This window comes from Micromesistius poutassou, assembly GCF_964030765.1.
Source record: "Micromesistius poutassou genome assembly, chromosome: 7".
NCBI classification, from domain to species: domain Eukaryota; kingdom Metazoa; phylum Chordata; class Actinopteri; order Gadiformes; family Gadidae; genus Micromesistius; species Micromesistius poutassou.
The window spans coordinates 10,640,966-10,664,884 of NC_140277.1; the positions used below are offsets into that span (position 1 = coordinate 10,640,966).

The 23,919-nt window shown below is 49.1% G+C and overlaps 1 protein-coding gene across 1 annotated transcript in view; it reads left to right on the forward strand.

Annotated features, from left to right (window-relative positions):
- The window catches only part of birc6 (baculoviral IAP repeat containing 6), a 94,876-nt gene that overhangs the window by 27,845 nt on the left and 43,112 nt on the right, over positions 1–23,919 (forward strand). Inside the window, exons 32-59 of the mRNA XM_084470198.1 lie at positions 17–154; positions 469–596; positions 923–1,054; positions 1,401–1,616; positions 2,114–2,297; positions 2,876–3,055; positions 4,003–4,136; positions 4,831–4,984; positions 5,323–5,439; positions 5,714–5,874; positions 6,232–6,358; positions 6,527–6,637; positions 7,039–7,303; positions 7,892–8,475; positions 8,747–8,922; positions 9,242–9,338; positions 9,479–9,673; positions 10,074–10,274; positions 11,075–11,354; positions 11,532–11,788; positions 12,258–12,366; positions 12,732–12,980; positions 14,186–15,125; positions 15,779–15,922; positions 18,336–18,465; positions 20,719–20,850; positions 20,939–21,100; positions 21,754–21,927. Of these exons, the coding sequence (XP_084326324.1) occupies positions 17–154; positions 469–596; positions 923–1,054; positions 1,401–1,616; positions 2,114–2,297; positions 2,876–3,055; positions 4,003–4,136; positions 4,831–4,984; positions 5,323–5,439; positions 5,714–5,874; positions 6,232–6,358; positions 6,527–6,637; positions 7,039–7,303; positions 7,892–8,475; positions 8,747–8,922; positions 9,242–9,338; positions 9,479–9,673; positions 10,074–10,274; positions 11,075–11,354; positions 11,532–11,788; positions 12,258–12,366; positions 12,732–12,980; positions 14,186–15,125; positions 15,779–15,922; positions 18,336–18,465; positions 20,719–20,850; positions 20,939–21,100; positions 21,754–21,927 (5,877 nt within the window). The remainder of the gene's footprint in view (positions 1–16; positions 155–468; positions 597–922; positions 1,055–1,400; positions 1,617–2,113; positions 2,298–2,875; positions 3,056–4,002; positions 4,137–4,830; positions 4,985–5,322; positions 5,440–5,713; positions 5,875–6,231; positions 6,359–6,526; positions 6,638–7,038; positions 7,304–7,891; positions 8,476–8,746; positions 8,923–9,241; positions 9,339–9,478; positions 9,674–10,073; positions 10,275–11,074; positions 11,355–11,531; positions 11,789–12,257; positions 12,367–12,731; positions 12,981–14,185; positions 15,126–15,778; positions 15,923–18,335; positions 18,466–20,718; positions 20,851–20,938; positions 21,101–21,753; positions 21,928–23,919) is intronic.

Below are 23,919 nucleotides of genomic sequence, written 5' to 3' on the forward strand. Positions count from 1 at the left end.
GTGTGTGTGTGTGCAGGCGTGCTGGACGTGCCTATGATCAGCTGGGTGGTGATGCTGGTGTCCAGACTCCTGGACTACGTCGCCAGTGTGGAGGACGAGGCGGCGGGCTCCAAGAAGCACCTCAACGGCAAGGATAGGGAGCGCTCGTACACGGGTACATGGACTGACCGCAACACAGACACTGGGCCTCATTCACCACAACAAAACCATTCGGGCCGTTTGCGATCAGTGGTCTATGTTCAAAGGGGGGTGACTTTTTTCAAAGCTACATTTCTAAATATTTTTGGGTTCCCAGGTCTTTCTATAAAAACTTTTTTTTTTGTGAAAAGCCATACAAAACCTATATACTAATAATTTATCAACTTAATGTTCCGTCACCTGTGCCTTGTGTTGAACAATCCCCATGTATAATAACAAAGGCTGGTTCTGATCTGTGGCTCTGCCTTTCCTGTCCCTGGTTGAATCCAGGAAACCAGTGGAGCTTCATCAACAACAGCCTCCAGTCCCAGAACTCCGGCCGGTCCTCCAAAGGCAACAGCAGCCTGGACCGCCTCTACTCCCGCAAGATCCGCAAGCAGCTGGTGCACCACAAGCAGGTGATGCCTCAGTCCACTCCCAAGCCCTTTAAAGAGCCCCTCTTCTGCCATCAGGTGGCATGTTGTGGTGTCACCTATAGGGACATCACAAGTGTGAGTGTCCACCCTGATGGACAACCTACCCAGTGGACTATACCATCTGGTAGACTTATCTATACCATCATGTGTTTGGATGGAGACTCCCGCATGGGATATCCCTACTAAGTAGATTTTGAAATACAATGCAAATACAAATATAATCCATTAATTTATTTTGGGGGCGTGGTCTAGCGAAGCAAGATGTGGCGCATCTCTTGCATGTATTTATCCTGACCTTTTCATTGTAGCAGCTAAACCTATTGAAAGCCAAACAGAAAGCTCTGGTGGAGCAGATTGAGAAGGAGAAGGTGCAGAGCAACAAGGGCTCCTCCTACAAGCTGCTGGTGGAGCAGGCCAAGCTCAAGCAAGCAACATCCAAGGTGAGCCACTGCGTCAACGCACACACTGTCCGTACAGCCGTGCTCCGAATTAGACACGTTTATTTATACAGCACCCTCCAAACACAATGTAGTTAGAAGTGCTCTACAAAGGCCGGAACAGCATTTTAACAACATTAAGGTCGAACACAGGAAAAATTCTGATCTATGGGAGTCCTTTTTTCAACCTGTGGTTATCCCCCAGTTGGTCATAAAAGTGGGGCAAGCCATCATGGGGGTACAACGTGTAAAGACCCATCGTGCTCCTATTTACACATCGGTATCCGGTACAGAACAGGTTGGAATCTCTGACCCCTGCCCTGACCTCCACCGCTCTCTCTCCCAAAAGCACTTTAAGGACCTGATCCGTCTCCGGCGCACGGCGGAGTGGCCCCGCTCCTCCCTGGACACGGAGGCCGCAGCGGCTAAGGAGGCTCCGGAGGTGGAGCCTCTGCCCTTCACCCTGGCCCACGAGCGCTGCATCTGCGTGGTGCAGAAGCTGGCCCTCTTCCTGCTCTCCATGGACTTCACCTGCCACGCAGACCTGCTGCTCTTCGTCTGCAAGGTAGCCCCCCACCCCCCCACGACATCTAGCTGGCCCACCCCGAGGGGGATTCCTGAACATAGTACAATTAAGGTGTCAATTAATGGCATTGAATTAATGGATAATACTGAAATGTGTTTACAATGATGAAGTATTGGTAATTTATCAATTATAAGTAATAGTACTTTGTATGGTGTTTTTACCAAATATATCTGGGAATTAGCATTGCAGCTGAAAGATCTGGATATAAAATTGAAGGGCTGCAAGTTTCATGAAAATGATCAAATTACTCAATTTCTGTTGACATATCTGTTCTGTTTTCATTGGGGAAAAGGAATCTCCCACCCAATAAATGGTCTTAACCTGAACTTCACTATTTCAAACTATGTAATTCCACTCTCCTGAATCTGCATTCAACATCACTGAAGTCCATCTTGTTGCTAACTCCTGAGCTAACTAATCGCTGCACATCCATCAACCTGACCTAACCCTCCCGTCTGCTCGCACGTTTCCTGCAGGTGCTGGCCCGGATAGCCAACGCCACGCGGCCCACCATCCGCCTGTGTGAGGTGGTGTCCGAGCAGCAGCTGGAGCGCCTGCTGCTGCTTCTGGTCGGGACAGACTTCAACCGGGGTGACATCTCGTGGGGCGGGGCCTGGGCCCAGTACTCCCTCACCTGCATGCTGCAGGACATCCTGGCAGGTGGGTGGAGAAGCTACGTCAGCTAGAGCCAGTTATTTCTGGAGACAGCTTCTCAAAGTCATTCTTACATGTCCAAACATGGTAGGAGGATCTATTGAAGACAGTTGAGGCGTTTATCTAGAAAGACTTGAAGTACATTCCGATGCACGTTATTAGAGAGCAGGTGAGGGGGGAAGCTTTCAGCTCTTCCTGCATTACATTTACATGTATTTAAATGTATTAACTGGTTATTTTGAAGTTGATAATTTGCAGAATGGAACAATATATTTTTTATGTAGTCTACAGCAGTCAGCATGTTGGCCTTTAGATGGCAGCACACTCCACCTAACTGTCGTGTTTTCTTTTTCTTTTTTATTGTTTTAATAAATACTTCAACAAAATGGACATCTGCACCTGAATTAAAATGTAACCCTTTTGTGACTCATTAACATTTTAACGTTTCAATTGGCTATGGATTCTAGGTCTTAAACTCTTGAAAAAGAGATGTTTAAACTCAATGAGGTCTTTCCCAGGTTAAGTAAATGTCACGAAAGAAGAACACTTAACATGCCTAACTCTTTATCTGTGTGTCTCTGCAGGAGAGCTACTGTCTCCAGGCTCTCTGGACGTGATGGATGAGGTGAACTCGGGCGAGGAGGCTGCGGCGTCGGGGGTCTCGTCCTCCGGGTCGGGGGACCTGGAGGACTCTCTGCCCCCGGCTGCGCCCCTCTCCCTGGGGGAGGGCATGGATGACTCCCTGGTCCCTGATATCATCGCAGGTACAGCCGGGAACTCCTCCTCCTCCCTTTTCCAAAGTGCGTTGGTAGGCCCGGCCCCACACACACGTACACACGTACACACGTACACACACACACACACACACACACACACACACACACACACACACACACACACACACACACACACACACACACACACACACACACACGTAATGGATACTGACTCTTACACGTGCACGGGCAGATGCACTCACACACACGCAATGGACACAACCACATACACACACCCACTGAAGCACCATACAGATGTATCTCCTGTACTCTCCTCCCTCTAGTGGTCGATGAAGATGATGAAGTCATCTTGTTTGAACCGTTCATTTCTTTATCCTTTATAGCTGCATAGTGCCTGACTCTTTGTCCACAGCCTCTTCTTTTGCCATACATTGAATTTCTCTCTTGACACTTTAGGTCTACCAGTGATGATTTGAGGCTAGAACTGCTTTTTGACTTTTCGTCCTTTTTGGAGGGGGAGTGCAAATATTGTCTGTTCCGAATTTAAATGTGTATTCGTGTAACGTTTATGTCATTGTGTATATTGCTTTACAGTTACACAGCTAAATATATGACATAAAATGTATTTGTTTGGACCTTTTCAGTGCCAGATACTCTGACCCTATCATTTCAGAGAGATTTGTTTTTCCTCAGTCTAACAGAACTAACCATCTTGTGGTCTCCACCTCCTGTGTCCCATGGGCCTAATTCACCTATAGTGACCATCTTGGTTCTAAATACTAGCTGGTCTCCCCCCAGCTAGCGTTAAGATCCAAGATGGCCACTATAGGTGAATAAGTCAATGATTTTGATTGGCCTTAACATTGCCCAGTAACGTCCCTAAGAAAAGGCCACTGTAAGTTATATCTTGCTGGTTTCTTTTGTATCTAGTGTGCTTGCTCGGCAATATTAAAGCTGTTTTCATTATCCAAAAGGTGCTCCACCTCTGTCCTCATTGGAAAAAGATAAAGACATAGACTTTGACTTGCTACAAGACCTGATGGATGTTGATATTGATCCTTTAGATATTGATTTGGAAAAGGATCCACTCGCCGCCAAAGTTTTTAAGGTAAGTGGCACGTCCTCCAAACACACCGTACGTCTCATTAACTTGCTCTGCACTTTCCCTTTGTTTTATATTGAATGCATTCTTGATGTTCTCTAGTTAAGTATTGATGTATAGGTGTTTTTTAATGTGAATGAGTATTCCTCAATAAGAGTTTGACGTGAAAAGTGCTAAATCAATTGTGCCATGCTACTTCTGCAAATAAAATAAAATCCTACTTGTGTTTTATGAATAAATTATGCCCCCTTAGCAGTCACACAGAAAAAAACTAATCGTTCCTCAGAGGGTAACATCACATCACTGATGCAATCAGAACAACTTATCACCCCTTAGAGGGTAACATCGAAGCAATGATGCAATCAGAATAACTTATTGTACCTCAGAGGGTAACATTGAAACTCTGATGCAATCAGAACAACTTAAGGTACCTCAGCGGGTAACATGGATGCACTGATGCAATCAGAACAACCTTTGAAATGGATAATGAAAAAACAGCCTTTTTTTATTCCTTCAACTCTCCCTTTCACCCAAGTCGTTGCATGTGAATGTTGCCTCGCGGCAGTAGCCATCATGACGTCAAGTATCCCAGGACTACTGCATGACCATCTCATGTACCCGTGGTCACGTTGCAGAGAACGGCAATGACCGCATTTCTCCTTCTTGTTCTTCTTGGTCTTTCCCCCCCATCCTCCTGCAGCCTATCAGCAGCACCTGGTATGACTACTGGGGTGCTGACTACGGCACTTACGGGTACAACCCCTACATAGGGGGGGTGGGCATCCCGGTGTCCAAACCTCCCGTTGCCGTGGAGAAGCCCGGCTCACAGAGCATCTCCGTGTCCGTCTCCCAAGGTAGGCGCCGTTTGGATGAATATCAACCCCTCAACATTTCGGATGTACATAACTAGAAGCCTTTCGTTTCCCTTTAGTGATATTGCCTATTCATTTGATTTAGATGTATTGTCAAGTGTATAATAATACATTCTAATTATTCAATGCAAGTGATGAAACAAAACCAATAAAGTATTGAAAAGGCTCTTTATAGAGCATAATTAAATATATGGGATATTTAATTGATAGACTTAAGGCTGACTGTTGCATTGCCAAGCGTCCCTTTATGACTGGGTTCTGCAAACCATATCAATTAACTGGTTCTCCTTCGCGAAATCGCTCCCTCCTCCCTTTCCCAGCTCTGGACGCCCGTCTGGAGGTCGGCTTGGAGCAGCAGGCAGAGCTGATGTTGAAGATGATGGCCACGCTGCAGGCTGACTCCATTCTGCAGGCCCTCACCTCCACCTCACCCACAGGTCAGGGCCGACAAAAGTTTAGCATACACTGCCACCACAGTAACAGTAACATCACCAAGTTGTAACCTCTGCAAACATTGTTATTTGCTGTTATTATTTGAGTATGTATGGTGTGGTATAGTCACAGCCTCGACTTTTAGCAACAAACACTCCAAATGCATGCGGGATTTCCCAGAATGCCTACCGTTAGGGACTGAAACATGCTCCCGATTTCCTGTTTGGTTTTAATAAAGTTCCATCTTGACGTGTGTGTGTGTGTGTGTGGTGTCCCCAGTGTCCCAGGCTCCCAACGGGACCGACGACTCCCTGCTCAGAGGGCTCCATGGTGGGGCTTCTCCTCCGGCCGGGGGGCCTCTGACCCAGGCCTCCTCCATCCCCATGCTGAGTGCCTGCTTCAACAAGCTTTTCTCAATGCTGCAGGTCCATCACGTGCAGGTCTGGAGAGCACCGTGAACACATCGTTACCGTAGCCTGTTAACCTTAAACATGCAGGGATATCTGCATAGTACACAGACTACTGAAGAGTATCCAGAGAATCCTGGACTGAAAGTTAAATCCAGAGCCAATAGCAAAATGTCTGATGTACAGATTTGTTGTTGTTTTTCCAGTCCTGTGATTTATTATTTGTCCATAAAGCCAAGTTGGGAATCTTTGAGATGAAGCAAATATTGAGATCACATGTCAATCTTTTGTTAATTCGGTGTTAATTCAGTCTAAACACACACAACACTGTGCATACCTACTCTAACCAGGCTGTGTACCTACTCTAAAATGTGTGTGTGTATCCTGCAGTTGGAGTCTCTGCTGCAGCTGTGGCTGACCCTGAGTCTGAATTCGTGCTCTAGCGGCAGCGAGGAGAGTGGCTCAGACATCTTCATGTTCAACGCCAGCAGAGTGCCCACCATTCCCCTCAACCAAGGTCAGACACCCGATATCAAACAGGTTTCCTAAATGCCAAACACAAGCCCAGTTACGAAACCTGGTTTTTCATGAACCCCCTCATAATGAAACACATCTTGTCTTAATGCAAACAAGACCATATTTTTGGATAACAAAGCCTATAACGTGTGACCGTGTGTGTGTGTAGCCTCTATCAGCAGCTTCCTGACGGTGCTGGCATGGTACCCTAACACCTCCCTGAGGACCTGGTGCTTGGTGCTCCACTCCCTCACCCTGATGACCAACATGCCAGCCTGCAGTCAGTACCGCTTTATATCCCCTCAGACACCCCACACCTCAGAGACTCGTGTGTGTGTGTGTGTGTGTGTGTGTGTGTGTGTGTGTGTGTGTGTGTGTGTGTGTGTGTGTGTGTGTGTGTGTGTGTGTGTGTGTGTGTGTGTGTGTGTGTGTGTGTGTGTGTGCTGTATATAGAGATAAAAGTGATGTAGTGATCTATTGTTTTTTAACACGTTTCTGACATAATCATCATTATTGTCATATTACTCAATATAAAATATAATATACATAAATTGTGTATTAATGAGAGCCTATTAAATACAAAATAAACAACGCAACCTAATAAATTATGTAGAGGTGTGTGTAAACGCGAACCTAATCAGATCCAAACCGTGGTGTGTGTGTGTGTGTGTGTTTCTCTAGCTCCTGCACCCAGCGGGGGTATGGGCGGGCCAGAGGGCACAGCCCAGCAGATGGTGTCGGACCCCACGCTGGTGCACGTGCTGGTGCGTTTCTTCTCAGGCAGCAGCCCCCACGGCACCAGCCAGCACAGCGCCCAGGTGGGGCCCACTGCCACACAGGCCATGCAGGAGTTCCTCAGCCGTCTGCAGGTGCACCTGTCCCCCACCTGCCCCCAGATGTTCAGCGACTTCCTGCTCAGGCTCATGCACATCCTGTCCACCGAGAGGTACGGAGGCGTGTGTTATAGTGTGGTGGTGTACAGGGTGATTATTATGCAGGGTTTGAATGCATTGGAAACACACACTTCTCACCTGTGGCAAATCGTCGACCTGAGGTTAATCAGGTGCTTGTTCTGGAGTGGTAATACTAATGTGAAGGTTGCTAACAACTACATCTAGATTTTTTCCAACTGAGCAAATGGTTTAATGATTTATTTTTAATATTGCATATCTTCATTGCATTTTCCAAAAAACAAACAAAAGAGACTCACAAAAAAGTCATACACTTAATGTTATACCTAAAAAAGCCCTTAAGAAAAGAGCACAGCTGAACACAATATGAAAGAAAGGCAAGTTATCAATAACTATCGTACTTAAAGGTACTAATAATCACACCCTCTTGGTGGGTAAAAAGAAACTTTTTAGAAAGACTTTTTTTAGAAAGACTTAGAAAGATTATTAATGACTCATTACTAAATTGTGTTTCTAAAACGTTTTTGAGTATTTCTCGTTTCGAATGTAAAATTTGTTCTAAAAAGCATTTTAAGACCTGTGTTTCCAACACGTTTGCTGCGTTTCCCCTCCACTCCCCACAGGGGCCCCTTCCAGTCCGGCCAGGGCCCGCTCGATGCCCAGGTGAAGCTGCTGGAGTTCACCCTGGAGCAGAACTTTGAGGTGGTGTCGGTCAGCACCATCTCCTCCGTCATCGAGTCCTCCACCTTCCTGGTGCACCACTACATCACCTGCTCCGACAAGGTGGTGTCGCGCAGCGGCTCGGACTCGTCCTCCGGCGCGCGCGCCTGCTTCGGCGGACTCTTCGCCAACATCATCCGCCCGGGCGACGCCAAGGCAGTGTGCGGCGAGACCACCCGAGACCAGCTGATGTTCGACCTGCTGAAGCTGGTCAACGTGCTGGTGCAGCTGCCGCTGTCGGGCGACCGGGAGTTCAGCGGGCGCACGCTGGGGGCGGGCGGCGCGGGCGCGGCCGCTGACAGCAGCGTGTCAGACGAGGAGAAGGTGTGCGGCAGCATGGAGAGCAACTCCGCCGCCGGGGGCGTGGCCTCCAGCCAGGGCCCGGCCGCCGGCATGGCCGACCTGGTCCTGGCCAACCAGCAGATCATGAGCCAGATCCTGTCGGCGCTGGGCCAGTGCAACAGCAGCGCCATGGCCATGATCATAGGTACACACCCTCCCCCTCCACCTGGAGCACATCATGAGCGATATGGGGTTGAATCACACTTCTTGCTAACAATGCAAGCAATTCCCTCATGATATTGCAAGACCCTTTGTATAAATAGCATCAACCTAATGGCCTATATATATGATGGAGGCAAATGGCTCTAGATTAATTTCTACCCATTTAAACAATTGTAGCATTATCTATTCAATGATGCACACCTTTTGGAGCCACATGCCAACTGAACAACCTTCCCCCTGCTTTTTTTGTCTAGGAGCCAGCGGTCTGCACCTCACCAAGCACGAGAACTTCCACGGGGGGCTTGACGCCATCTCGGTGGGCGATGGCCTCTTCACCATCCTCACCACCCTCAGCAAGAGGGCCACCTCCGTGCAAGTCATGCTGCAGCCCATACTCACCTACATGGCCTGTGGATACATGGGGAGACAGGTGAGCTGGGAACAAGCTTCACACTTCTATGTCGTCCCCCAGGGTTGACCGCAAATTGTCCTTGGGTGTGTCTCGGTCAAAACCTAACAAACAACTTGAAAGAAAGTAAACATTGGAAGATGTGCCATGTGCCATGTGTTAGGTGCAGGTCTACCTTATATTGGCTGATACTTGACCATTTCCCAGATTGTAGTATCATACTTTTCCCAAATCGTATGGGATGGTAGAAGACATATACTATGTGATAATAATAAAGACCAAAAGCATCTTGTTATACAGTCAATGTTTTATCTTTCTTGGTTTTGCGTTTCTGTTGCAGGGTTCTCTGTCCACGTGCCAGCTGTCTGAGCCTCTCCTCTGGTTCATCCTCAGAGTATTGGACACCAGCGAAGCACTGAAGGCCTTCCACGACATGGGTAGGTCTTCACACAGGCAGGCACGCCCTGCCACTCCTTGTCACAGCTTCAGACGTTCAGTCAGTTTGTAGATTGTGGGTGTTCAGTAGTGTTGACTCAATGTGTGTTTGTATCTGGTTTAACCTCTGTTCTGTCCCTAGGTGGCGTCCAGCTGATCTGTAACAACATGGTGACCAGCACGCGGGCCATCGTCAACACGGCGCGCAGCATGGTCTCCACCATCATGAAGTTCCTGGACTCGGGGCCTGGGAAGGCGGCGGATGGCAGCCTGAAGGCCCGGGTCATGACCGCTGAACCAGACAACGCTGAGGGCCTGCACAACTTCGCCCCCCTTGGTAATCACATGGTTATACATTGATAAAGAAGTGGTTGCATGGTGGGCTTTAGGGATATTGTTAATGTCGCTAAAATGAAGTACTATGTTATTAAATGTGAAAGGTTTTGGCCGGTTTGTTAAGAGCCCAGGTAAATTGTTGACATTGCCGTAAATCCACCATATATTGTGTTCAACTCACCGCCTCTGTGTAGTCAGGTTCCGACAATTGAAAATGCATTTACATCTATTATATCCATTATATAACAAGTGTTTAGCAGATAGCTGTTTCTCTCTCTGTTTTGTGGGCGTTTCACGCCTTATCGTGGCCTATCGAGTATCACCAGACCAATGACACCTCTCCAACCCAGCCCAAAGCTTTATTTAAACAAGCCTTCCTAACAACGCCATCCCCCATCCAGGCAGCATCACGTCCAGCAGCCCCACGGCCCAGCCGGCGGAGGTCCTGCTCCAGTCCACGCCCCCCCACCGCCGGGCACGGTCCGCGGCCTGGTCCTACATCTTCCTCCCGGAGGAGGCCTGGTGTGACCTCACCATCCACCTCCCCGCCGCCGTGCTCCTCAAGGAGCTGCACATCCAGCCACACCTCGCCTCCCTCGCCAGTGAGTACTTGCACGCACGCACATCCAGCCGCACCAAAGTTTGCGGTGGTGCTAAAATTATTTATTTATCACTATAGGAGGGCCACATCCGCCCGCTAGCTGTCACTACAGCTCCTTGCATGTTAGACTTTAATATTTATATTATGTATATTCATGTTGACTATATTAAATGAATATTACATGCTGTCATGCCCCAGCACAACACCATGCAGTGTGAGGGCAAGGTTCTTCAGGGTGAACTTCAGAGAAAGTCCCTCGAACCGTGGCGTGTTTTACTAGAGGGCGAGGACACAGGATATTTTACGATGTGCAGGAACAGGAAGCAGGTCTTGCCGGCTTCAGGGCTTCCCCACGTCCTGCCGCTGTCGCTCTTCATTAAAGTTTAATGTCCCTGGTTGTTCCACAGTCTGGGCTTTAATTATTCAGAGAGATGCATGGGTTCTTCATGCTTGTCTGCTTTCTCTTAGCACTCCTCACATTTTCTCTATTCCGATGGACAGCCACTAAGGGGGATACTGTGGAACGCCATGACCTCTACATGATATCCACCATGTTCTCTTGGTTTTCTCTGTGTCTCTCTCTCTCTGTGTATGTAAGAAATTATGCGACAAAGACGGGTGGAAAGATTAGCATGTGCCGTGGTATTGTGATATAAGTTGTTTTATGTTCCAACACTGCTAACTATAACTTGGGGTGAGTGGCTATAAAGATTAGCATTTTGGACCAGCGGCAAAAGGGTTAAGGTGGAACCCCGGATGGCATCTAGTGAAATGAACCCTCTGCTCTTCCCTCCTCCCCAGCGTGTCCCTCCTCGGTCTCCGTGGAGATCAGTGCAGACGGGGTCAACATGCTGCCTCTCTCCACGCCGGTGATCACCAGCGGGCTGACCTACATCAAGATCCAGCTGGTGAAGGCCGAGGTGGCCTCGGCCGTGTGCCTGCGGCTCCACCGCCCCCGGGACGCCAGCACCCTGGGTCTGTCCCAGATCAAGCTGCTGGGTCTCACCGCCTTTGGGAACACCTCCTCAGCCACCGTCAACAACCCCTTCCTGCCCTCTGAGGATCAGGTCTCCAAAACAAGGTGAGCAGTGCCACGGGGTTAGGCCAGTGCATGCCTGGGAAATGGCTCACTTTTTTACTGCAGTTGTCTTAATGGTCAAACTTTATAAACGATGTTTGAATGTGATCCGGTGGTGTGACATGGAGCTTACACAGTGCCTTCTTGATTGGACAAAAATCCACCCTTCCCTCCCCCTAGTATCGGGTGGCTCCGCCTCCTCCACCACTGCCTGACCCACGTGGGCGACCTCGAGGCCACCATGGCAAGCGCGGCGGCGCCCACGGCCAACCTGCTGCAGACGTGCGCGGCGCTGCTCATGTCGCCCTACTGCGGCATGCACTCGCCCAACATCGAGGCGGTGCTGGTGAAGATCGGCCTGCAGTCCACGCCCATCGGCCTCAAGCTCATCGACATCCTGCTCAGGAACTGCGCCGCGTCGGGCACCGACCCCACCAGTGAGTAGAGGGGAGGACGGCCTCCTTACTGCTGTTGTACTGTGCAAGTCGTTGAGCTTTATTTGACCCGTTCTCTGCTTATGATTTAGCTGGGAGTTAAATGTGAGTCATGATAGCTTTGTGTATTGTGGACTGAGCACTTAGGGGAACGAACCCAGAACCCTTTCGGCTGGAGTCACCTGAGGTGACTCCAGCCGAAAGGGTTCTGGGTTCGTTTAAAACACAGTATCTGTGTGTGGGAGAAAATAGTAGAGGTGACTCACCTCTACTATTTTCTCCCACACACAGATACTGTGTTTTAAATTTGTTAATCTAGATTTCTCAATTGCTTTAAATTTCATCTGGTTGGGAATACTACATATTTTGGAATGTCAATCTGCTTCATTATCTCTCCATACTTACGCCTATGGTGTCGGCAGGGAGTCCAACAGTGACACTACATACGGCCTTTGATTGTGCTTCCCTTCAGACCTCAACAGTCCCTTGCTGTTCGGACGCCTCAACGGCCTCTCCTCAGACTCCACCATCGACATCCTCTACCAGCTGGGCACCACGCAGGACGCCGGCACCAAAGACAGGTATTCCAGTCCCCCCCCCCCCGGGCCTGATCATTCAGGATCATAATACGTTATCTCCCTGTCAAGGGGACTCCTCCTGGCACTCCGGCAGTAAAGCATGTCCTTCCCCTGTCCTTGTCGGGATTTTACGGCCATATAAAGTTGTTTTGTGTCCCCTCACGGCGAGACAGGGACGTTTGCCTCAGAGGTCGGAGACGAGCGCGCGACGACACTTGATAAAAGTCACCTCCGTCGTTCCGCCTGTCCGTCTGAAGTGCTGTTGGAACATATATATTATGAGGCGCTAGAACATATATTAAAAGGCGGTGCATTCTATTTTAGTGTGCTTGTTTGAACAACAATTTTCCCCTTCACTTCTTTCACAGAATCCAGGCGCTGCTCCAGTGGGTTCAGGACTCGTCACGAGTCGCCGCCCACAAACGCAACGGGCCCATGGGCGGGTACGCAGGCGCCGGCGTGAGCTCCGCCTCCTCTTCCACCTCCTCCTCCAGGGAGTACGGCCTGCTCATGCCCTCGCCCTCCCACCTCCACTGTGTGGCGGCCATTCTGTGGCACAGCTACGAGCTGCCGGTGGATTACGACCTGCCGCTGCTGCTCGACAGGGAGCTCTTTGAGTGAGTCAACGCCTGTTGGGTGTCATGCTCTTAATCTGAAACGATGAAGGGACCAATTTCAGACTTGAAATTGGTCACTGCCTTTATTGGCTCGTGACCCATTCCAAGTCCAAAAATGTATGTGAACCCCCAACTTTTGTGTATTTGTGCATTGTTCTAATAATTATTTAATTATATAATTAATCTAATAATATTACTTAATTATATATATTTAAGCAATAGATCACTTCAGTCAGTGAAATGTTCTCATTATACCACAGTTAAGGGGGTCGGACAATGCCCCTTAACTGTGGTATAATGAGAACATACCACAGCCTGTCATGATCTATTGCTTAAATATATATAATTAAGTAATATTATTTATAATATATAATAATGTCTGCAAAGAGGTTGGTGAACACTAACATAAAAAGGATGATATATTGACAGCGAGATGCTCTAGGAGTTATGGCTGACAGACAGAATGGAGTAAGGGCTGAGGGGGGGTGAAGACTGAGCGTTATATAGACCTGCTGTTATCGCTACATCAGAGAACCATGAAACGTGTTTACAGCTGGGAACGGGCTTCCGCGGGGCCTGGAGGTCAGCCTCATTCAACATTCAAACAGAATATTTTGTTGATGTTTTGGTCTGGAAGCGTTCCAGCATTCTTCTTTTAGATATGCAGACCGCAGGCCTAAATGTTGCATGGCTCGTCTGTTGGCATTAATAGTTTAGAGCAGGGCAAACCAAACAAACAAACAGAACATTTAATTTGAGAAAACTGAGGATCAGGTTCGAATTTATTTGGATCTGTTTAACCCCATAATGGACTGTTTAACCGGGACAGCACAAGACGGTACAAAGCCACGTTACAAAAACAATAGGATTCAAAAGCTATATAAATATTTCTCATGATCAATCTAAAGCCCATGTAAAACCTTGGCAATACCCAGTACAATATATTGCAATACTTATAAAACCATATTCTCAGTCCTCTCACAGAAATCAATACACCCTACTGCACCGCAATCACAGAAGTTTTCCAGTCGTACAGGATGAGGATGTTTATTTAACTTATTTTTCCACCATCAAAATGGCAACAAAAAAAAAGCAGAGATGTCTCTCATTGAACTAGGTGACTTGGTAACCTGACGTGTATGTGTGTCTGTGTCTGTGTGTGTGTGTGGTTCATGTTGTAATGCCCCATCCCTCCGTGTTCCCAGGCTGCTGTACAACTGGTCCATGTCCCTCCCGGGCAACGTGGTGCTGAAGAAGGCGGTGGACAGCCTGCTGTGCTCCATGTGCCACATCCACCCGGGCTACTTCTCCCTGCTCATGTCCTGGCTGGGCATCGTGTCTCCGCCCGCCGCCACGGAGCACCACCGCCGCCACCACCGCCTCTCCATGACGGACGACGGCAAGAAGCAGCACGACGCCAACGCCACCGCCAGCGCCGCCGCCGGCCTCACGGACGACTCCAAGCACGCCCGGCTGCCCCTCAACCTGACGGAGTCCCAGCTGACCACGCTGGCGGCCGCCGCGCTCTCCCCTGGCGCCATCGAGCAGCTGCTGGACTCGGGGCTGCCCTCCCTGCTGGCGCGCAGCCTGGCCCAGCTCTGCTGCAGCCTGCTGGCCAGCGCTGACCTGCCGCTGCCCGCCACCTCCCAGGCAGACCGCCACCGCCAGCACCACCCCCACCACCACCACTCGACCCACCACCATCACCAGCCCCCGCACCACCACTCCTACGGCTCCTCTGCATCGTCCTCCTCCTCTTCGTCGTCGTCTTGGTCACACAGCCAGCCGGCCCTGGCCCCGGAGCTGGCGGCCCCCGTGCTGCGCTTCCTCACGGAGGTGGGCAACAGCCACGCCATGAAAGACTGGCTGGGGGGTCCCGAAGTCAACCCCCTCTGGACCTCCCTGCTCTTCCTGCTCTGCCACTCCAGTGCCAGCAGTGCCGGGTTCCACAGCAGCGCCACCACGCCCTCCTCCCCCGCCGGCGCCGCCGCCTCCTCGCCCCAGGCCTCGGGGTCCCACCACCTGGCGCCGGGCCGACCGGGACCCCTCAGCACCCAGCAGAGGACGGCCCTGGAGAATGCCACCGTGGCCTTCTTCTTGCAGTGCATCTCATGCCACCCCAACAACCAGCGGCTCATGGCTCAGGTAGGCTGCTCCCCCATGACCTCTTGACCTTAGGTAGGCTGCTCCTCATGACCTTAGGTAGGCTGCTCCCCATGACCTTGGGTAGGCTGCTCCTCATGACCTTAGGTAGGCTGCTCCCCCATGACCGCATGACCTTAGGTAGGCTGCTCCCCCATGACCGCATGACCTTAGGTAGGCTGCTCCTCATGACCTTAGGTAGGCTGCTCCTCATGACCTTAGGTAGGCTGCTCCTCATGACCTTAGGTAGGCTGCTCCTCATGACCTTAGGTAGGCTGCTCCTCATGACCTTAGGTAGGCTGCTCCTCATGACCTTAGGTAGGCTGCTCCCCATGACCTTAGGTAGGCTGCTCCCCATGACCTTAGGTAGGCTGTTCCTCATGACCTTAGCTAGGCTGCTGCCCCATGACCTCATGATAATAGGTAGGCTGCTCCGCCGTGACCTCATACCCCAACAACATATCACGGGTAGGCTGTTCAGCTAAAACCTGACCGCTCAAGTAGGCTCCTCCCCCTCAACCAGAAGCCGATGTAGGCTCCTCCCCTTTTCCTTATAGCTCACGTGTTGACTTCTGACCTCCAGGCTTAAGGCGTTAACCCCATGAACCCATACTGGACCTCTAGTGTTAAGGTGTTGACCCCTGACCTCTGTGCAGGTGCTATGTGAGCTGTTCCAGTCGGCCCCACAGCGCGGCAGTGTGCCCGTCTCGGGGAACATCTCCGGGTTCATCCGACGGCTCTTTCTGCAGATAATGCTCGAGGACGAGAAAGTCACCGTGTTCCTGCAGTCTCCCTGCCCGGTAGGTTGACCCCCCCCCCCCCCCCCCCCCCAACCTCCCTCCTCCACCCCCTCACGCTGATTTCCGGTCGCTCCTCTCTGATTGGTGGAGAGTCCGTGGTGGTCGGAGGGTTTGTTGGTTGTTTGTTTAGTTCTGTTGTTGTGTCGACCCCTGTTGGCTGCTACAGCTGACCTCGGCTCCCCCTCACGTCTGCTCTCCCTCTTCTCTCTGATTGGTGGAGAGTCCGTGGTGGTTATAGGGTTTGTTGGTTGTTTGTTTGGTTCTGTTGTCGTGTCGACCCCTGTTTGCCGCTACAGCTGACCTCGGCTCCCACTCACGTCTGGTCTCCCTCTTCTTTCTGATTGACAGAGCACTGCTTGTTGTGTTTGTGTTTTTTGTTGTGTTCAACCCTCCCTTAGCTCTGACACATGACCTCGTCCTCTCCCCCCCGATGCCCGTTCTCTCCTCACTCTTCTGTTTTTCCTTGGAACCTTGGCGTCTATGGCTTTGGTTGGTGGCTGTGGCGGTTTATCATTTGGGTATTTGTTTGTTTGTGTTGTTTGTCGAGTGTGTTGTTGTGTCCTGTCCGATTGACCACATTCACGTTTCATTGTCGTTTCCATCTCACAAAAAGATATAGTGGGGTCTATATATTCTTGTCATTGCATCGGTTGGAGTAGTGTTCCCATGTGGCCACTGGAGGGCACTGCTGGGCTGCATTTAGGAGCCAACCTGCAGCCTGCATGTTGTTGCACGCCTAATGGTTGCCATACATCACATGCTGCATCACATCGTACATCACGGTTTAAATGATTACCTCACGTCATGGCAGCCTACTAAAGGATGTGTCTTTGCGTTTGCGTGTTTGTGGTTCAAAGCTTGTGGCAGCAAGTAATAGGTGTTACTCGTTGAGGGCTTTACGTGTAATAATGATGTAGATGTATATCACATAATGGTGCTGAAATGTGATACTTAATTATTTTTCCAATAGTGTTCATGCCTATGGTGACTCAAAATACTTTCATACTGGGTTGTTTCATATCTCATATTTTTAATGTTTCAATGGAATAGACCTCATCACTGGTGTAACTCATCCACATTTAATCAAAAGACTTTCCTTTCCTTTCATTGCCGTTTGTTTCGCAGTGCATTCACATAGCTCAGTGCAAAGTGTTGCTATATTCAGGCAGAATTGAGAGGAGAACAAAGTGTTGTTGTTGAAATGTCCTGTACCGTGCCTGCCAAGTATGTCAGTCTCCAGTCGCCTAAACCGGGACATCTAGAGGGATTTCTGCATGTTTCTCTCGCCACACTGTCATCTCCGTTGATGCCGCAGACCTCATCTAGATTCCACTTGGTGGGTGGGTGTGTGTGATTGTACCTTCAAAGACCCGTAAACAACACTTTCTCCTCTGAGAAGCTTGAAAACAAAGCTCATTAAGAGAGAGCCGTGAGAGACGACTCTCTCAAACTCCTAAATTAGCAGCCTGCTTGGTTCTCGGGAGGAAAACGCAGCATCTCATGTCGTCTTCTATCCAATTAAGTCGGCCCTTTTGTGTTTGGGCTGCTGTGGTTTCCTGTCGTCTACTCTCTGGAAAGGTCACCGCTAGCGCACGGACGTACGCAACCCCCAGTCTCGTCAGGTACTGAATAATGGCCGCTCTCGTCGTCTTCCTCTTCTTGTTCTCCTCCTCTGGAAGGTTTAACACATGCTGGCCTCCTAGGTCATGTCAGGTTAGACATCTGAGGCCAGAGAGAGGCTTCGGACCTGTCAATCATGCTGGTGCCTCTGCAACAAAACTTAAGGCCGTCTTCTCTCGCCCTTTTGGATTTGTCCTCGTTCTTGGAAGTCTTTTTATATTTATGTGAAATCCCAGTGCTCACTTTAACATCGAGGTGTGTGTGTGTGTGTGTGTGTGTGTGTGTGTTGGTACCTAGCCATATCCCCTTGGGGGGCTGAGTGGAGCAGTAAATGTCAGTCCAGTGATGAACACGTGTGCCGTCATTCATGCTCTCTCTGAGACGACCTGTCACAGTCAATCAGGAAAGACCAAATCGTGTCCGTGTTGGTTAATGTTCTCGTGGCTGTAACCACCTATGCTTTCAGGTCTCCCTCATAAATGAGATCATTGATCTCAATGAGAATAAACTGGGTAAATGGCCCCTATGTTACAGATTTATGACTGCTAGATCCGCCCACCCACCTATTCTGTGGACTACAAACTGGTAGGCTGATCTATCCGTCATATATCAGGGGTGGACACTCCCGTGTCACTATCAGTTCCATTGAAAATGAAACGATGGTGTGATGTAATGACTGGCCAACGACACACCCGGTGGTAAAATCAATTCAATGAAGTAAAACAAATCAAGCAACACGGATCCCCTTCCTCACCCTTACATTATTCCTCCCCCTCTGCTCTAACCCCTCCAGCTTTACAAAGGACGTATCAACGCCACGAGTCACGTGATCCAGCACCCCATGTACGGAGCCGGACACAAGTACCGCACCCTGCACCTGCCCATCTCCACCACTTTGGCTGAGGTCCTGGACCGGGTCTCAGGTAAGAAGGCCTCATGCACAGAACCTCTCACTGTTGAAACTTGATTGGTCTAGAGCGCATGTGTGCGGCTCTATTTGGTTGAATCACACACAATAAGCATAATGTACTAGGGCCACTTACATGATTAAAGATGACAAAAAAAACCAGCACAGAACCATGCTATACAAAAGCCTATCCACATCTTGTTTGTATGTATATGGTGTGGTAAGTTTTAAGTGGAATGTATGTATGTAGGTATGGTGGTACTTTCTGGAACCATCTGCCCTTAGTCTAAAAAAGACAGTTGGTTGTTTTAGAAAGACAGCAGAGCGAGCCTCTACCAGGGGTTCAGCAGTCTAATGGAGGTGGGGACAAGGCTTGTTAAGGCACACTGGGTGTTGAGTGAGAGTGATCTGCGTCTGTGAACCAAGGGGTGGTGTTTCAGTCGGTAGAGCACAGTGTGTGTTGTCATGTCTACTATGTTGGCTGCTCTGTGACCCCGGATCCGCTCCAATTCACCCTGCCTTCTCCAGAATATCAGACGACTTCTTACTGTGGCCTCACCCATATAGGTTCATAAAGACAATGTTCAGAGTAGAGCAACAGTATGATTGGCATTCAATGTTTATTCCTTCAGTATCGCCATCAGAAGAATTATTGTCCGTTTATCAAAACCATTTGTGGCGTCGGTACGCAAGCGATTTCTGGGTTCACTTGGAACATGTTCTGAATGGCAGCCCGGAGTGCTGGAGCTCTGTGTTTGAACAGAAAGCCTTGAGGTTGAGTAATACGTCCTTGTCCAATAGTCACTGTTTTACTCAACGGTGCTTCCCTTTATGGGTCTGTGCACTCAGCAGGGGTTGAGTTCTTCGAGAGGTGCACGTGAGCTACTGTGACGACCACGTTTAGCTACTCCAGTAACGTACAGACCCGCGGCAGCTCGTCGATGCAGGGGTATAAATTAAGCCTGCGTTGTCCATCACCGCTTGGTATTCGTCCCGTTGGCCTCATCAATATTTACACATACCTCAGGTGTTCAACTCAGAGAGACGGGGTTCAAACACACAAACACACACACACACAAACCCCCAAAGTCACAAGTTCTGCAGCAGATGAAAAAACCCACCTGTCTGCCACAGTGCGGTGGTGTGTCAGGTGAGCTGCTTTCAATGCAAAACACAGTTCTGTTTGGAATCAATTAGAACACACACACACACACACACACACACACACACACACACACACACACACACACACACACACACACACACACACACATAGTGTCCCCAATCTGCTCCCCCTCTGGGCAGATAAACACTGACCTTTCCCTCACGCAGTTTCACACACATTTGAGATTTAAGTGCCAACACCAACACCCAGCCTCCGCGCTGCGCTAAATCCATCCGGGGGGAAATGGACACCCCTGTTAGCCTTAATGCTACACCGCCCGGGGAGTCACAGCACAGAACACACCGTCACTTACAAAGGAACCCCATGCGTTCCACACAGTCCCTCAACCTCGACGATACGGCATTGTAGCGACCCGGGTCAGATTCTTACCTGCTGTCCCAGGCTGCATCTCTTCTTCAACCCGCTTTCCATCTTCACTCTCCAGTCCATAAAAGCAACGGAAAAACAAATCTTTATTTGTGTCGGACACCCTCAGCTGCATTCTCTCCGTCGCCATACATGTAGACATGCTGCGTCTTGGAACCAAGACCAATGATACTTGACATGTTGACATGAATTTACACATAAAAAAAAAATTTAACCGCATTCTCTCCAGGTGTGGTAGGGCACTCTGTGCCCTAGACTATATGGTACGGAGAACCGTGACCAACGACCCACACTCAACACGCTTACCTGTTCCCTGGACACGTTTTTCCCTTTCCTTCTTCTACTGCACCCCCTCCCCAGGGGTCTGATCTGTCAGGCCGTTAGTACCTGGTACTTCCTGCAGCAGCCCCCATCATCACCGTCTGATGGGGCGAGGGGTGCTGTGTAGCTAGCGGTTAGCCACTGATGCGAATGATGAATTGTCCTCCTCTCGGGACCTTGAACAAGAGATAAAAGGCTGTGTGTGTGTGTGTGTGTGTAACGTGCAATGGGGAAAATGTTCTTTTTTTAAGGGATAACTCTACCAAAAAATGTCCTTCTTCTAAGCCTTTAGTGCTGCCATTGATTCAGACAGATAATTGATTTCCGCTCAGTATAAATGCCAACAGTTTGCTGCATTTGCTGTGTGTTAATTCTTGTGTGTGTGTTGTGTTCCAGACACGCCCAGTATCACGGCCAAACTGATCAGTGAGCAGAAGGACGACAAGGAGAAGAAGAACCATGAGGAGAAGGAGAAGATGAAGGCAGACAACGGTTTCCAGGACAACTACAGTGTCGTTGTGGCCTCAGGTTAAACACACGCACACTAACGCACTCGCATCCACATCTGTTGGTGGACTGAACGGCATAGGGTCTTACCCTTGATTCTGTTCCTCAGGCTTGAAGTCTCAGTCCAAGAGGGCCCTGTCCACGCCCCCGCGGCCCCCCTCCAGGAGGGGCCGCGTGATGACGGACAAGCTGGCCGCCTCCTCCTCCTCTGACCCCTCCAACAAGACCATCAGCGTCCCCGTCTTCCACCTCTACCACAACCTGCTGCCAGGTAACACACTCTGTCTCTGTCTCTGTGTGCGTCTCGCTCTCTGTCTCTCTATCTTGCTCTCTTGCTACGAGGGTATAGTAGCAGCAGATCTTAATTAATTCCCTCTGCAGTAATAGAGCGGTAAGATCCATCCGGGTCGATTCTCCCCGACCTGTTGATAGTCCACGCGCATCCATCTCTGCACACTCACTCACTCACTCACTCACTCACTCACTCACACTCTCTCTCTGCACTTCTTCACCTTCAAGGCTTATAATGTATTCTTGATTATCTCTTAACGAACAAATAAGAGGATTAGAGAATCCTATTTCACTAATATAGTGAAGAATCAATATAGACATTGATTCTGGGCATTTGGTAGAGCATGTCATTTGGTAGTATTGATTTGATAATAAAGCTCCATCCTCACTGCTTGACCTAAAAAGTTAAGCATTATATACAATTTAAAATTAGATACTACTATACATATTTCTCTTTCGCTCTTGCACTCCCTCAAAAATATATATATATCAATAAATGTGCTTTTGGTTATGTTCATGATTCAGAAATCGTTTTCAGAGATCGGGTGAGCATGTATGTGAGCCTCCTCAGCTATACATCGAGAGGTAAACCGTAAACGTCCCTTGATGTCCATTCCTCCCCCTCCCCTGCAGGCCAGCCGCTGCCCGCCGAGATGACCCTGGCCCAGCTCCTCACCCTGCTCTACGACCGCAGGCTGCCTCAGGGGTACCGCTCCATCGACCTGACCGTCAAGCTGGGCTCCAAGGTCATCTCGGACCCCGGCCTCTCCAAGACGGACTCCTTCAAGAGGCTGAGGACAGAGAAAGGTAAGGAGCTGGTGGTGACGGAGGGGCCGGACTGCTGGGCATGTCTCGGAAGATGGAGAGAGAGAGGGATACAGTGTTTTAGATGAGCTTTTGATTCATGGTTTCAAATGTCATTTTTATTTTATTGAGCTCTGACCATGTACACTTTTCTACATTTGCCTCCACCATTTTTCCTTTGACTGCCTCCGTGTTGGTTCTGACCAGTGCGAACTGGTTCTGAGTTGTGATTCCGAAAGGTGCGGTTACCTGAATTGCATAAATGATCTCGGGAGACTGGTATAGATATAGATTCTATTGCATATTTTGGGTTCAGAAATGTTCTAAGGTGAGAGGTCCATTTTGATTACAAAGAAATTATTCCTACTACTGGCAACTACTAGCAAATGCACAACCATGCAAGAAGTTTGGGTCTGACTCGTTTTCCAACCTAAAAATGGAGCAACCCCGATGTTGGGTGATAAGTCTCCCTCAAGGAAGACGGCTCCCCTCTCATTGGGCTTTGACAGAACCAACCAACCAGAGCAGACCAACCTCCTCTGTGTTGCTATGCCAACCAACGTTGGCTTAGCCACAGTGGGATAAATCTGCTAATATAACAGGCAACCATTTGGGCATGGAGATAATAACCTTTGCAGGAGACCGGGAACAGTTAGTTGGAGAAGCAGCAATCCACCTGTTCCAGCGATGACTGAATCGCTGCTGCGCATGCTGCTTCTGGCACTTTGAATGTAATCTGTGTGTTACAGATGGAAGCTTCTTCATGCTAAAATGTATTCCCTACCATGGCCTCCTTGTTCTGCGGAGTATAACCTCTGTGCCTGCCTCTTCCCCATGGCCAACAGCATGGAAAATAATTAATGGCAGCCATATGGCCTTCTGGAATAATTATGTCCCAAACTGAACCATGAATCCTAATATATGCTCCATATATATGTGTTACATCATGTGTCTGGAGTGTGTGTGCTGCAGCCAGACACCGTAAGCCCCTGCTCCAGATCACCTGTAGCTAAATCCAGTCTGTCTCTCTGTCTGTCTGTGTCTCTGTCTGTCTCGGTCTCTATGGAGAAGTGCAGTAAGAGGGTTTTACCCAGCCTACTTCCATCAGCTCACTTGATGTCTCACCATTCTCGGTACAGCTCCCCTAAATACTGCAGAACTCGGGTTCACCTGACGAGAGAGGCTTTTAGAGCCGGGGATTGGGTGGTGACCCACACTAACGGGAGGGAAGAAAAGAAACTGCAGCTTGTTGTACGAGCAGTGACTACTGCTTGTGACTCTTCTCAGTACCCATTTACTACAGCATGGACGAGGGGTGGGCGAGTTGGCATCGTATCCACCTCAAAAAGGAACGTCTCCAAAACACGGATGCATTTAAGACTACACTTCTTATCATAATCCCCTTTTTTACATGTGGATTAAAATGGAACCTCCATTATAATTGAGTCCTCTAAAAACGTAGGATATTTTGGGGAAAGGACAGAAAATAAGCATGTCTACACTGGCTATGAGGTTGAGGGTTGAATGTCTTTTTAGCTTACGCGGTACTTGTTGAAAACGCTGCATATTCACGTCGTAACTGATGCAATTGGTTTCATCCAAATTATTTCCGTTTTCCTTGCATTTCTGGGACCTTTATTTGTTATGGGCCTGATATATAATGAGATTTAGCCAACACAATTGCCTGCTATAATATATATATACAAGTCTTATTGTAACTTTATTTAACTGACACTTCTGGGAGTCCTTCCCCCTGTATCTTCCCCACATCCATAAACACATGCGTCCCTATGTAGCATGTGCGCACTGGGTGAATGATAAACCATGACAACCATGACATGACTGTGGTGACATACAGATCCCCTCAACTGTGGAGGAGAGAGCCTCTGCATCTAGAGCGGAAGATTAAATTCCCATACGTGGCTCAACTTTGCTGTTCACATTGCCGTCCCTTTTTGTCAGTTCTTGCTAATCAAAAACTAGAAATTGGTTCTT